The sequence below is a fragment of the Canis aureus genome, chromosome X (genome assembly GCF_053574225.1).
Source record: "Canis aureus isolate CA01 chromosome X, VMU_Caureus_v.1.0, whole genome shotgun sequence".
Classification (NCBI taxonomy): domain Eukaryota; kingdom Metazoa; phylum Chordata; class Mammalia; order Carnivora; family Canidae; genus Canis; species Canis aureus.
This window is the reverse complement of record NC_135649.1, coordinates 99,375,176-99,390,648: the sequence shown is the minus strand read 5'-3', so window position 1 is coordinate 99,390,648 and position 15,473 is coordinate 99,375,176. Positions and strand designations below refer to the sequence as shown.

The 15,473-nt window shown below is 37.7% G+C and overlaps 1 protein-coding gene across 1 annotated transcript in view; it reads left to right on the top strand.

The window, feature by feature from the left end:
* IL1RAPL1 (interleukin 1 receptor accessory protein like 1) overlaps positions 1-15,473 on the top strand; it is a 1,264,416-nt gene that overhangs the window by 1,222,733 nt on the left and 26,210 nt on the right. Inside the window, exon 10 of the mRNA XM_077889792.1 lies at positions 2,921-3,064. Within this exon, the coding sequence (XP_077745918.1) occupies positions 2,921-3,064 (144 nt within the window). The remainder of the gene's footprint in view (positions 1-2,920; positions 3,065-15,473) is intronic.

Below are 15,473 nucleotides of genomic sequence, written 5' to 3'. Positions count from 1 at the left end.
AAGAGACATAGGCAGAGAGAGAAACATGGTTCCTGCAGGGAGCCCGATGCAGGACTTGATCCCAGGATCCCAGGGTCCTTTGGCACTGAGCCAAAAGGAGACAGACGCTCAAGCACTGAGCCACCCAGGCATCCCTTGAGAGTACAAATTAAGCATTGTTCATTTTTTTCCAATTCTTTTCTCATGCAAGAAAGTTTAGGGTGATAAATTGCAAGTGCTAATGCATTAAATTAGAAAATAGAGTGAATCTGAAAAGAAACCACTGTCCAAATGTTTTTCTCTCCCATCATACCATATAATTTTAATCAGATGATTTTGGTGTATAAATTAGCCTATAGGCATAAGTTAGTTTTGTGCAGGTTTCTCTGCGTGGTAGGGTTAACTCATATACTGACAGAACCAGGCCCAGTGCACCCTACAGAATTCTCTATCCACTTATCCTTTCTGTTCACATAGGAAAAGGAAAACATTATACTGAAGAGCTTTTTGTATTTCACTCTTAGAATGTTTGTAGTACTGTCTTGTGTAGGCCTCACAAGATTCAACCGATAAAGCTGTCTGGTATTTATAAATACAAAATGTAAACATTTCCAGGAGGTGCTTTTCAGTATTTCACTTTCCATATCGATTCACTTAAACTCTAAAAGATTTAATAATTCATTTTATTTTCCTTTCTTAAATCCATAAAATTCAAGCACTTTTAATAAGATTTTCTTCTATTTCCCATTTAATTTTAATAAAAGCATAAAAATATACTTGGTTAAACAGTAATTACATGTTTTGATAAAACTACTTGTTTAAAAATGCAGGACTAGATAATAAAAAATATGGCTGAGTTTTGTTCTGTAATTATCACACGAAAAGTGACATCACATGCGAACACACACATGCAGAAACACAGAATGTTCTTGTGAGGAAATGATGTCTGAGCTTTTCAAATTATTTATTACTGATGCTGTATCGTACCCGTGATGATTTCACCCCATTTTGGAGATCTCAGGAGTGATCTTTTTTTTTTAAAGATTGTTTATTTATTTATTTGACAGAGAGAGGGTGAGGGAGAGAAAGCACAAGCAGGGGGAAGGGCATAGGGAAAGGGAGAAGCAGACACCCCGTGGAGGAGGGAGCCTGATGTGGGGCTCGATCCCAGGACCCTGAGATCATGACCTGACCCAAAGGCAGATGCCTAACCAAATGAGCCACCCAGGCACCCTAGGAGTGATCCTGTAACACAAGAGTAGTTGTTACTGCAAAACCATAGATTATTTTAAAGTTTCAGTATAAGTATACACTATGCTATGAAATTAGATAACCCATTGAATTGTAAATTAAAACATCAAAAATACCACTATTTTAAAGCCATAATTTCAGGGAGTTTTCTTTTTTTTAAGATTTTATTCATTTATTTGTTTGTGAGAGAGACAGCACAAGCTTGAAGAGGAGCAGAGGGAGAGGGAGAAGCAGGCTCCCTGCTGAGCAGAGAACCCCATGTGAGGCTCAATCCTAAGACCCCATCCTAGGCCCCAAGATCATGACCTGAGCTGAAGGCAGATGCTTAACAGACTGAGCCACCCGGGTACCCCAAGAGTTTTTATATTTAATGGTAATTAAGAAAACTAACACTTTTCAAGGTAGTCATCAACTGCAGTGAACAATGGCTACGTATCAATAACATTTGGGCTATGTTGGTTGAGACAGCAGGCATACACAGAACTTAAAGTTAACCTCAAAATCTGTGCATTCTGCAGCACCTGGATGGTACAGTTGGTTGAGTGAAGGACTCTTGGTTTTGGCTCAGATTGTGATCTCAGGGTCATGAGATAGAGCCCCCTCCCTGAGCATGGCATCTACTTGAGATTCTCTCTTTCCCGCTCCCTCACCCCTCTTGCTTGTGTTCTCACTCTCTCTAAATTTTTTTTTCAAAAATCTGTGCATTCTGGCTTAATGTTTAAAAACCAGTTATCCTTGATTTTGTTACAAGGTCTATAAGCTCTAAAGAAGAAAACAGAAGTTAATGGTTTATCCCCAGAAATGCCTGATAATAATATAGATATTCAATAGGAAAAAGAGAACATGTCTGTAGTGAATGGCAAGAAAAATCCCTCTTTGGGATAAAATGTAATAACTGGCCCAGTAAAAGGAGAAACACAGGAAAAGAAAACTATCTAAGTAGCTTAGTCAAAGGAAAATACTACCACCATAGTATGGTGTGACATCCACTAGGGGGCCCACATTTTAAGCCCAAGTATTGAGCCTCCAGTACTGTGGTAGGCCCCCTTGGTGTCACTAGTCACTATTCCTAAAGGTAGAGATAGGAAGTCATTGCTCCTGGCAGCAGGCAGCAGATAGTATTCCTCAGGTGGTCCACCCAACACTCTATGTAAGAGTCCACACTGCCCTTCAGGGGCTGCGTTGTTGTTGGAACCCTTACCACCACTCCCGCCAGCCCCCAGCCCCAACCCCTAGGTGACAGCTCAAGAGGGAAGGATCAAAATTCAGATTGGAGAGTTCAGAAGCTGTCTGGTTTAAACACTTCATAGCCTCAGGAGCCGATGTTTCTGTTATTAACCCCACAAGCATAGTTTGCAGGGTTCCCACAAGGGATATGTTGATAGGAGTTACTTTACTCGGGCTAGCCCAGAATCTACTTTCCAAACAGGTATTTATAATTCTTCGGTCCAAATGCCATCTACCTTTTTTACCATAAGTAACATCGCTTAGCAACACAGTTACCACAGGCCACCTTATCTGGTTTCCAAGGAAACAGAGCTAGAAAGGTCAAATTCTCATGCAGAAAGGGAAGGGGTTGTGCTAATCCATTACCTACATCTGGTCTCATCCGAACTGTGAAATCAAGTTGAATTTGTGATTTGGGATGTGAATATGGTATTCATTTTCTTTTGTGATTTTTTTCCCCTAGAGCTAATGTACACAGTTGAACTTGCTGGAGGGCTTGGTGCTATCCTTTTGCTGCTTGTTTGTTTGGTGACCATCTACAAGTGTTACAAGATTGAAATCATGCTCTTCTACAGGAATCACTTTGGGGCCGAGGAGCTGGATGGAGGTAAGATGAGTTCCCTCTTTTAAGGTTTTTCCCCCCCCCCGGAAAATTCTTCCCTGTTTCTTGCGTTTGTTTTATTGAGTGGCAAGAAAAGTTAGCTGCGTAACCATTGGCAGCAGCTCTTAACAGCTTTCCATATTTCAGTTTGTAAATTTATCTCTTACATGGAACTTTCCGTGTGATGCTGTGGTGCCAATAGGTAATTTCCTCTGACAATTGTAAAGCAACACCTACCCTTTTTAGAATCTGATGCCAAGTAGCACTTGCGAATTACAAAGGCTGATTGCAGCACTATCAGAGTGTTCATTTTTTTCTCACATTGTAATCAGCCCTGAAAGGACACCTTTACTTTTCTATAGGTAAGAGTGCCTCTTTTAATCGTGTTCCCGAACCCAGAGGGTTGAAGTCAATGTCAATCTGTTCCTTACTTAGACTGACCAGTTACAATAAACTGTGCTGAATATTTTAGAATTCCTAGCAGTCTTTTCAATTGTGTATGTAGCTATATTTGGAAAGACTAATTTTTATTCCAAGTGTGCACCAACAGATAATACAGGGCACAAGCACATTGTTTTCATAGTAATACATCTACTATTTTTACTAGAGTTGGACGAGTAAATGTTGTTTTCATGGAACTCATAATAATGATTTGCCCCCTCCGATCAGTTGTGAATATGTGTGCACTCTAAGAGGAATTTGAAGTCCAGAAACCACCCATTACAGGACTTAAGTTTTTTTTCAATTTGATCGTTTGAGAGTGATCCATACATAAGGTAAATTTGCAATAGAGGAAGCATATGCAAACTGATGTACAAAGTGCAGATCATATTCATACATTGTTTTCCACGACTGTCACTGTTGCACTAAGTGGCACACTTAGTGTGGAGTGAAGGAAAATGAAGGGACCAGCCATGCCCCCACTTTTCCAGGACCCTCTGGAATAAATACACGGATAGAATTATAGGTTGTCAGGCTCGTGAGGAGGAGCACTTTATCCAGGCTGTGCAACCCTCTGCCTTTCTCATGAGGGTGAAGACCGTACTGCAGCAAGAGTGCGGTTTTGTAAAATTTTCAGTCTTTATTTGCACTTGTTTCTAACTTTTTTGCCTGCATGTGCCAATTATTAAATGTTTTGGCTACTACTTCAGAGAGATATGAGAAAATTGTCAATGTAAGGGCTATTGTTGAATGAGTACCAAGCAAAGTGCTCAGCATTCTTAAATCATTCTTGCTAAGGCTCAGAAATTTCTGAGGTCAATATTACACTCTCCATTTTACTGGTAGGCTACTGAGGCTCCCAGAGATTAGATAACGTACTGATGAGGGTAAAGCAGGCATTACTATAAGTGGCTAAGATGGGATTTGAAAACAGGTCTACATCAAAAGTTTTTATTTTATTGAAGCCTGAGTCCCTACTGTTTTGTGCCTTTTAAAAATTTAATACATTCATTACAATCTAAAGATCTGATGTTGTTTGTACAGTTGGCACGGTAGAAGATGTTTGAAAAAGCAGATTATCTGAACATCTCACCTGATCTATTAGCCCTGTTTTGAATACATTTAGTTTGTGTTCTGAATGAGATCAGTGATTTTCCCCAAACTATCAATTTCCAGTGCAGTTTTATTTGTCATGTTCTGAATGGTAGAAGATTCTGGATCATTTATATGCCTTTGAACCTCAGTCACATCCCCTTAGATCTTTCTACACATGCTAGTATGGTTGAGTAATTATCTATTTTTCCATTGGTGCAAACTTTCTCTGACATCATCAATTCCCATTCTTCATAGCTCTCCCACAGTCCTTTATTCTTCCAAATAAAAGATAACTGTTAAAAAGAGATCCCAGGCTTTTCATACTCTTGACTTAGCTTTAAAAAATGTAATTCAGGGCAGCCCGGGTGGCTCAGCAGTTTAGCACCGCCTTCAGCCCAGGGCCTGATCCTGGACACCCGGGATTGAGTCCCGCGTCGGGCTCCCAGCATGGGGCCTGCTTCTCCCTCTGCCTGTGTCTCTGCCTCTCTGCCTCTCTCTCTCTCTCTCTTTCTCTCTCTCTCTCTCTCTGTCTCTCATAAATAAATAAATAATTTTTAAAAAATAAAAATAAAAATGTAATTCAGAAGTCAAAAGTTTAGTGATGCCTTCTTAATTCTTGGCCACCACATTAGCTCCCCTAAAAGGGGAGTACATGAAATACTCTTGGATATAAGGAAAGGCAAAGAGTATGAAGAAGAATAGGGAAAGTTTAGTTAATATTTTGAAGCAATGTCTTACTCTGGTGATATGATAATAATAGATTCATCGACTATTTGTTGAATATTTATTAAATAGCAAGTGCTGTGTTGGCTACTTGGTTGATACAGAGAATCACACAATTAGAAAAACAGAGTTTAAGCCCAGATCCAAATAACTCCAAATTCCAATGATATCAGCCATTCTATCAGACTGGGAGATGGAGTATTTGGTGTCAGGGACACATCCATGCAATTCCTTTTGGGTCATATGATAGGCATTCCCTGACTCTATCAGTTCTGTGTCAGAAAGATTCTGTTTTCCTCAATCCTTGTCCCCCTCTACAAAACTTTAACTTTCATTGTTTCCTCTGGATCCAGGTCCTAGCTCTTCTCATTCTACAATATCCACTCTTACAACCCTATCTTCAATTGCATTAACACACAAATAGCCTCTAAATCTAAATGTCCTTCTCCCAGTTATCTTGTTTTATTATCACCTAATTGCACTTCTTGAAAATAGGCTATTTTCTCACTCTTAATTGCAGTTACTTGTCCAAGCTTCCTACACTACGTTCTTGGTCTTCATTGTCTACCCTTCCATTTTATCCTCCACACTCAGCCAGATTTTTCTTTTTAAGTACACATTTACTGTGATTCTTAACACAAAAAAAGAGGCATGCCTGTATGGTGCCTGCCAGAGCCAGTCCAAGCTTTTTAGCTTAGAAAACAACTGCCATTGCAGGGTGACCCAAATTATAATTGTATCCTTGCCACCTCTGTGGAAATGACCCGGCAGAGTTCCAGTTAGAATGAGATGCTGGTCTTTGGAAAAACAAAACTGTTGAGAACTGACCCAAGACAATGCAGTAATGCATAATTCTAAGATCTTCTTGGTAAATGAGGTAACTATAATGGTTAGGGGTAGGCAAAGGTTAACTACTCTCCCACCACCTTGGTTTCATGACATACTGAAAGAAAATTTGGACAAATTCTGTTGCATATGCATTTATTAACAAACAAACACATAACTCATTCTGTAAACTGAGAGAAGTTCTAACACTGTTGTGTATGTGTGTGTGCGTGTGTGTGTCTGTGTGTGTTCCCAAAAAACTGACAAGAAAGTTTCCCCTGAGGCAAATGTGACAGTATACCGGTGGCAGGGTTAGGCTCATTATGTAATAACATCTAAGAATATTCTTCATCTGGACACAGGGCCATATTGCAATCATGTCTGGAAAAGTTTCTCTAAGGGGGCAGGCCAATGGCCCCACTAGATACTTGTAGGGGTGTGATGTGTCTCTACATAATATGAAATAATCTGAGTGTCTTGTATAGCGCTAGTTTTACCATGGAGAGTCCATTTCCAAGACCCATTATAATTAGTAAAAAGCCATTAGTTTTGGCAATCAAATTTGATTTCTAACATCAGTTGTGCTAATTAACAAAATATCTACTTTTGATCAGAAATAAAGATAGTCGAAGTGCTTGTAGAGGCTGCCTCTGGAATGTTGCCTTATTCTAATTAAATACTAGCTGACCATCCTGACAAAGGCAACCTGCTGTCTCTAGAGCAGAACTTATACTAATACAGTATACCAGTGTCTATACTGGAACAAGTACAAAGAAAATAGAGTTATCATGATGACATCTGAGTCCTTTGCTTCTCCATGCCTCTCTGGGATTTCCCTTCTACTTTCGTTTAAAGCTTATATAAACGTAGCCCTTCCTCCCTCCCTCCCTCTCCACCTTTCCCCTTCCTTCCTTCTTTTCTTCCTTCCTCTCTTCCTGTCTCTCCTTCTCCCTCTCATGCATCGTTCATGTTTTACTTCTGACTTCCAAAGATTTCCCGTATCATCTCAAGGTCCACTTATTTTCTCCTTTATCTTTACAAAAATGGCACTGTAAACACATCTGAAATAGTCCTTTTTCTTTTGAGTAATGAGTGCTCACTAGTGAATGCTTAACTACTTGTAGGACACCGTGATTTCAAAGTTCCTTATCTCATTTATTTATTCCTGTTAAAGAAAGGCTCAAAGCCAAAGTCATGAAGAAAATAATTATTCCTTCAAACTTTTGGAAGAATGTCTAGATTTTGGAACTGGCTCTGCAAATAAAAAAAAAGTAAATAAGAGGCATGTAAAGAAGAACAAAGTTGTAAAGCTAGAAGTAGTCCATTAATAAGAGAACACAGGGAACACTGGCTCTCCTACATGATTATCACATCAGTAGATATGGGTAAGGTAGTGCCTAAGTTTTCATGAGTAATTAACTTATGTGAACAAACTTAAGGTTTCATTTTGTGGAGAGGATCTAGTGCTAGACAAGGTGAATCTACTTTCTGTTTGTTTTTCTCAGAGTGCAAATGGTTTCGATTTTGGTTTTTATCCCCTGACTATGGGGTATGAGGTACAAGCTTACTTATAATCATAGTGGAGCAAGCTTGTAAGAACACAGTAATCAATATTTTCAAGATGAAAAAGAGAGCCCTTCTGGTTCTACTTTAAGAGTTATTACAGGTATTGGACAAAATGAGTTAGAGCAATCTTTTATAATCTCCACCCCTTGACCCTTGAAAAATGTGAACATCTGTTCCATTTCAGGCATATGAAACAAATTGGTATGTACGTAATCTTAGGTCATAGAATTTATTTTCCTTTCTCCTTCAATTACAGGATTACTATCAATAGTTCCAGGAACTATTGTCCTCAGGTCCATCGGTGAAGCAGCACTTCTGTAAATCATTTAGAAACTCTGTAGGAGATTTTTGCTTTTGTTTTTGTTTGGTTGGTATTTGATAATTTGCACACAGATGAACAATCTAGAATGTGTTTTTGGGTTCCAGAAGGAGAAACCTGTTGTTTTTAGTATACAATTTGCCTAAAGTCATAGACTGCTAAGTGCTAGGAAATTAGCCCTCTCATCTCAAATCCCGTGTTCCCTGTATACCATTCTACTAACTCTTAACCTCTTAAGATTTCTAGCATCTACACTGCCCACTACTCCCTCAAGGATGCAAGGGAAGGAAATTAATGTCAACTGAAGATCTCCTTTGGGCCAGGCATTTTGCTATATGGTGGGGTCCCATTTCATGCTAGATATCTACTTTAGGAAGGTGCTATTTTATAGATGAGGGAACGTAGACTCAAATGAGTGAAATTAAAATTAATGGCAGTCAAAATTTTACCTCAGCTGCTGTTTTTTAAAAATATTTTAATTAGTGTCACATTTCAATGTTTGATACCCTGTGGATTCAAATAGTCCAGAAAAGTACCAAGTAACAAAGCATGTACACTAGAACAATATTGCAAAAATTGCACAGTGTAAAACTCAAGCAGCTTTATTTTATTTTAGAATACAATTGTCAGATATTGACATGGCAGGATCGAAATGAAAGGTGAAATTTATTAAAACTATGATATTTGATAATCACAAAATCAATATATTAAGATTATATGACTAATGTTTATTCAATGATATCCATTTCTATAGTTTTTTTTTTACTAAAAATTTGTTTCTTCTTGGGAATGTAAGAAAACATAAAGGTGAATCTGAGACACAAGGAAGAAATGTGGCTTAATTTTAAAAAATTATTTATTCAAATTATATCAATGTTAAGTTTTTAAACGATTTTATTTATTTGTCAGAGAGAGAGAGAGCATGGGAAGGGATAGCAGCAGGCAGAGGCAAGGAAAGAGGAAGAAGCAGGCTCCCCAATGAACAGGAAGCCCAATGAAGGGCTCAGTCCCAAGACCCTGGGATCATGACCTAAGTTGAAGGCAGAAACTTAACTGACTGAGCCACCCAGGCATCCCTCAATGCTAATTTTTAATGATCACATATTTTTATGCTAATTTGCCCCATGTAAACACAGAAAGTCATCTTTTAAAATGATTTTAATATTTTATTTATTTCTTCCTTTGAGAGAAAGAGAGAGCCAGCACTTGTGTGAGGGGAGGAGCAGAGAGGGAGGGAAAAGGAAAGGGAGAGAATCCCAAGCTGACTCCTTCCTGAGCTCAGAGCCGGTTGCAAGGCTGGATCCCATGACCCTGAGATCATGACCTGAGCCAAAACCAAGAGTCAGACATTTAACTGTCTGAGCCACTCAGGTGCCCCCAAATCACCTTTTAACATAAAACACGATTCATCATTGAGTTCACTGCAAGCCTCATTTTGGTAACCCCACTTGCTGAATGATGGCCTCTGTCACTAGTCAGTTTTATATACGTAAGTTAAAAATATTTGAGAATAATTTTTTTAAATGGCCAGCTGCCAATAACATCTGACAACTGTTCAGTAGATATTTAACGGTTAAAAATTCCCAAAGACCTAAATGTCAATCTCAAGCCATTTATATTATCAATAACTCTCTTTCCTAGCCCGGATCCAATATAAGCACCACCTTCATCTTGAGAATGGAATCAATCTCCAATCTACATTTTCTTTTTAAGATTTTATTTATTTATTTATTTATTTATTTATTTATTTATTTGAGAGAGAGAGAGAATATGAAGTGAGTGCATGAGTGATGGGGAGGTTCAGAGGGAAAGGAGAGAGAGAATCCCAAGCAGGCTCCACCCTGAGCACTGACCCTGAGATCATGACCTGAGCCAAAACAAAGAGTCAGACACTTAACCGACTGAGCCACACAGGCACCTCTCTAATCTACATTTTCTTAAAAGCTTCATTGTTCTAAAAAATCCACGAATCCTCTAGCTTCTCAGTCCTCCTAAGGAGCATTGACTAATATTCTCTCATATGTCAAAGAGAAAAATATTTATCATTGTTCCAAACTACTCTTTCATTCCTGATAGTTCCATATTTCCCTTCTCTCATCAAAGTTTTTTTAAATACTATTTTAAATTCATAGTTTTATTCTTAACTCTCCAGAGTCCAAATTTCTTTTTCCCCCCTCAAATATATTTTTAAATAGAAATATAGTGGCTGATTCAGTCAATGGAAGGAGAAAATTCTACTGAACCAGTTGGTGGACTTCAAGTAATAAAAGTAACTAGCTGATAGATAGGGCTTGCTGTTTTTTTTATTCCCCCCTGCCTCAGATTTACTGAGTTATAAATGAAATTGTGTAAGTTTAAGGTACACAATGTGATATATATATATATATGTATATATATATATATACATATATATATATATATAGAGAGAGAGAGAGAGAGATTGTGAAATGATTGCTACAATAATGGTCATTAACAAATCTATCACCTCACATAACTGCTATTTTTTGTCATGACATTTAAGACCTAATCTCTCAGCAACTGTCAAGTATATAAAATATAGTATTGTTAATTATATATTATATCCCCAGAATTATTTGTCTTATAGCTGGAAGTTCATACCCCTTGACCAACATCACTCCCTTGCCCCTACTCCCTAGCTCCTGGCAACCACCATTCTACTCTGTTTCTGAGATCAGCTGTTTTTATTCCACATGTAAGTGAGACCATACAGTATTTTACAGTCTATCTTTTTCTGACTTTTGGTTAGCGTGATAGCTTCAAAGTCTAGCTAAGTTGTTGCAAATGGCAAGATTCCCTTCATTTTTATGGCTGAATAATATTCTGTTGTATATATCAACCACATTTTCTTTACCCATTTGTCCATTGATGGACACTTGGGTTGTTTCCATGCCTTAGCTATTGTGAATAATTCTGAAGTGAACATTGGGGTATAGATATCCCTTTGAGATAGTGATTCTATTTCCTTCAGACATATACCCAGAAGTATAATTGTTGGATCATATGGTGGTTCTATTTATAATTTTTTGAGGAAACTTCATACTCTTTTCCATAGTAGCTGCACCAGTTTATATCCTCACCAGCAGCAAACAAGGGTTTTTTTTTTCTACATCCTTGCCAACACATGTTATCTCTTGTCTTTTTGATAATCTTAACAGATGTGAGATGAGATCTCATTGTGATTTTTATTTTCATTTCCCTGATGATAACTGATATTGAGCATCTTTTCATGTACTCATTGGCCATTTGTATGCCTTTGGAAAAAATTTCTGTTTGGGTCTTCTGCCCATTTTGTATCGGATTATTAATCTTTTTGATGTTGAGTTGTATGAATTCCTTATGTACTTTGAAAATTAACCCTCCCCTTATCTGATACATAGTTTGCAGATATTTTCTCCCATTCCATAGGTTGCCTCTTCATTTCCTGATTGTTTCACTAGCCATTCAGAAGCTTTTCTGCTTGAGGTAGTCCCACTTCTTTATTTTTGCTATTGTTGTTTGTGCTTCTTGTAATATATCCAAAGAATCATTGCCAGGGCCAGTGTCAAAGAGCTTTTCCCTGTGTTATTGTAGGAGTTTTATGATTTCAGGTCTTATATTTAAGTCTTAAATCCATTTCAAGTTAAAATTTGTGGCCGGTATAAGACAGGTCCAACTTCATTCTTTGTCACGTGGATATCCAGTTTCCCAACACCATTTATCAAAAAGATTATCTGTTCCCCAATGATCACTCTTGGCCTCCTTGTCAAATGCTAGTTTTCTGTATATATATATATATATATATATATATATATATATATATATATATTTCTGGACTCTCAGTTTTGTTCTAGTAGTCTATGTGTCTTCTTTTTTTTAATGCTAGTACCATACTGGTTTTTCTTACTATAAGTATAATGTCTCCAGCTGGGCTCTTCTCTCACAAGATTACTTTGGCTATTCAGGGTGGCTTTTTTTTTTGTTTGTTTTGTTTCAGAGGTTGAGTTTAGTGATTCATCAGTTGCATATGATACCCAGTGCTCATTCCACCAAGTACCTTCCTAAATGCCCATCACCCAATTACCCCACCCCTTCACTCACCTCCCCTCCAGCAACCCTGTTTGTTTCCAACAGTTCAGAGTCTCTTGTGGTTTGTCTCCCTCTCTGATTTTGTCTTTTTCCCCCTCCTTTCCCCTATATTTATGTGTTTTGTTCCTTAAATTCCACATATGAGTGAAATCATATGATATTTGTCCTTCTCGGACTTATTTTGGTTAGCATAATACCCTCTAGTTCCATCTACATTGTTGCAAATGGTAAGATTTCATTCTTTTTGATGGCTGAGTGATATTCCACTATATCACATCTTTATCCATTCATCTGTTGATGGACACCTGGGCTCTTTCTATAGTTTGGCTATTGTGGATAATGCTGCTATAAACATTGGGGTGCATGTGCCCCTTCAAATCACTGTTTGTATCCTTTGGATAAATACCTAGTAGTACAATTGCTGGATTGTGGGGTAGCTCTATTTTTAACCTTTTTTTTAAGATTTTATTTATTTATTCATAGACACAGAGAGAGAGAGAGAGGCAGAGACACAGACAGAGGGAGAAGCAGGCTTCATGCAGGGAGCCCTACGTGGGACTCGATCCCGGGTCTCCAGGATCACACCCCAGGCTGCAGGTGGCACCAAACTGCTGCGCCACCCGGGCTGCCCTATTTTTAACTTTTTAAAAAAAGATTTTATTTATTTATTTGACAGAGAGAGAGAGAAAGAGAGAGCACAAGCAAGGGGAGCAGTAGAGTGAGAAACAGGCTCCCTGCTGAGCAGGGAGCCCGATGTGGGGCTTGATCTCAGGATCCAGGGATCATGACCTGAGCTGAAGGCAGATGCTCAAGTGACTGAGCTACCCAGGCACCCCTATTTTTAACTTTTTGAGGAAGCTCCATACTGTTTTCCAGAGTAGCTGTACCAGTTTACATTCACACCAATAGTGTAATAGCATTCCCCTTTCTCCACATCCTCACCAGCATCTGTTGTTTCCTGACTTGTTAATTTTAGTATTCAGGGTCTTTTTAAGTTCCATATGAATTTTAGGATGGTTTCTTCTATATATCTGAAAAATGCCCTTGGAATTTTGATAGGGATTGTATTGAATTTGTAGATGGCTTTGAGTAGTATGGACATTTTAATAATATTAATTATTCTGATCTGTGAACATGGGATGTCTTTTCATTTGTGTCTTCAGTTTCTTTTATTAATGTCTTATAATTTTCAATGTATAGATCTTTCACCTCTTTGGTTAAATTTATTTCTCAGTATTTTATTATTTTTGATGCTACTGTAAATGGGATTATTTTCTTTGTATTTTTTTCCAGATGATTTGTTGTAATTGTATAAAAACATAACAGGTTTTTACATGTTGGCTTTGTATCCTGAAACTTTCCTGAGTTTGTTGAATAGTTGTAACAGGTTTTTTGTGGAGTCTTTAGGTTTTATTATATGTAAAATCATGTTATCTGCAAAGAGAAAATTTTACTTCCTTTTTTCTTTCTTATTTTCCTTATTTATTTCCTTATTTCTTTGCTTAATTGCTCCAGCTAGAACTGCGAGTACTATGTTGAATAGGAGTGGTGAGAGTGGACACCCTTACCTTGTTCTTGAATTTAGAAGGAAATCCTTCAGCTTTCATTGAGTATGATCATAGCCGTGGGTTTGTGAGATATGGCCTTTATTATGTTGAGATATGCTGCTTCTAAAACTAATTTACTGAGAGCTTTTACAATGAAATTATAAATTTTTTGTCACACTCTTTTTCTGAATCTATTTACAAGATCATATGATTAGTGTCCATCATCCTATTTTTTTAAGATTTTATTTATTTGTTCATGAGAGACACACAGAGATAGGAAGAAACAGAGGGAGAAGCAGGATCCTCACAGGGACCCCGATGTGGGACTCGATCCTGGACCCTGGGATCACACCCTGAGCTGAAGGCGGACGCTCAACCACTGAGCTACCCAGGCATCCCTGTCCTTCATCCTATTAATGTGGAATATCATGTTTATTGATTTGCATATATTGATCTATCCTTGCATCCCAGGGTTAAATCTCACTCGACCATGTTGTATTATCCTTTTAATGTGCTGTTTAATTTGGTTTGCTAGTATTTTGTCAAGAATTTTTGTATCTATATTCATTAGATATATTGGATATTTCTGGCAGAGTATGTCAGAATATTGGATATTTCTGATGAATACTACAAGGAACAACTACAAGGGATGTTTGTCATAATCTTATCTGGCTTTGGTATCAAGATAAATCTGGCCTCATAAAAGTTTGGGGATATTCCATCCTCTTCAATATTTTGGAAAAGTTTGAGAAGGATTGGCATTACTTCTTCTTTAAATATTTGGTAGAATTCCTCAGTGAAACCATCTGGTCCTAGGCTTGTCTTTGTTGGCAGTTTTTTTTACTACTGCTCCAATTTCTTAGCTATTGGTCTGTTCAGATTTTCTATATCTTAACAACTCAGTCATGGGAGGTTGTGTGTCTCTGGGAATTTATCCATTTTTTCTAGGTTATCCAATTTGTTGTCATGTTATTGTTCATCGTATCCTCTTGGGGTCCTTTGTATTTCTGCAATGTATTTCTTTCTCATTTATAGCTGTGTTTATTTAACTTTTCTCTTTTCTTCTTGGTTAGTCTAGGTAAATGTTATCAATATTGTTTACCTTTTAAAAAACCCAACTTTTCATTTCATTGATTTTTTTCTATTGTCTCTGTATTCTGTATTACATTTATTTCCTTTCTTTAAGATTTTATTTATTTACTCATACGAGATACAGAGACAGAGAGAGAGAGAGAGACAGACAGACAGACAGACAGACAGAGAGAGAGAGGCAGAGACACAGGCAGAGGGAGAAGCAGGCTCCCTGGGCTGAAGGCAGTGCTAAACTGCTGAGCCACCCAGGCTGCCCTGTATTTCATTTGTTTCTGCTCTAGTCTTTATTATTTCTGTCTTCTACTAACTTGAGGTCAGATTGCTTTTCTTTTTCTAATTCCTTGAGGTATAAAGTTAGATTATTTATTTGAGATCTTTCTTTTCTCTCAGATTCAGGTATTTATCACTATAAATTTTCCCCTTAGAACTGCTTTGCTTCATCTCAATTTTTGTTGTGTTGTATTTCCATTTTTGTTTGTCTCAAGATATTTTCTGATTTACCCTTTGCTTTCTTCTTTGACCTGTCACTTGTTCAGGAGTGTATTATGTAATATCCACATATTTGTGAATTTTTCCATATTCTTGCAAACCTTTGTGGTCAGAAAAAGATACTTGATATGATATTGTAACCCAACATATGATCTATCCTAAAGAATGTTCATGGGACACCTGGGTGGCTTAGCAGTTGAGCATCTGCCTTCAGCTCAGGGCGTGATACCAA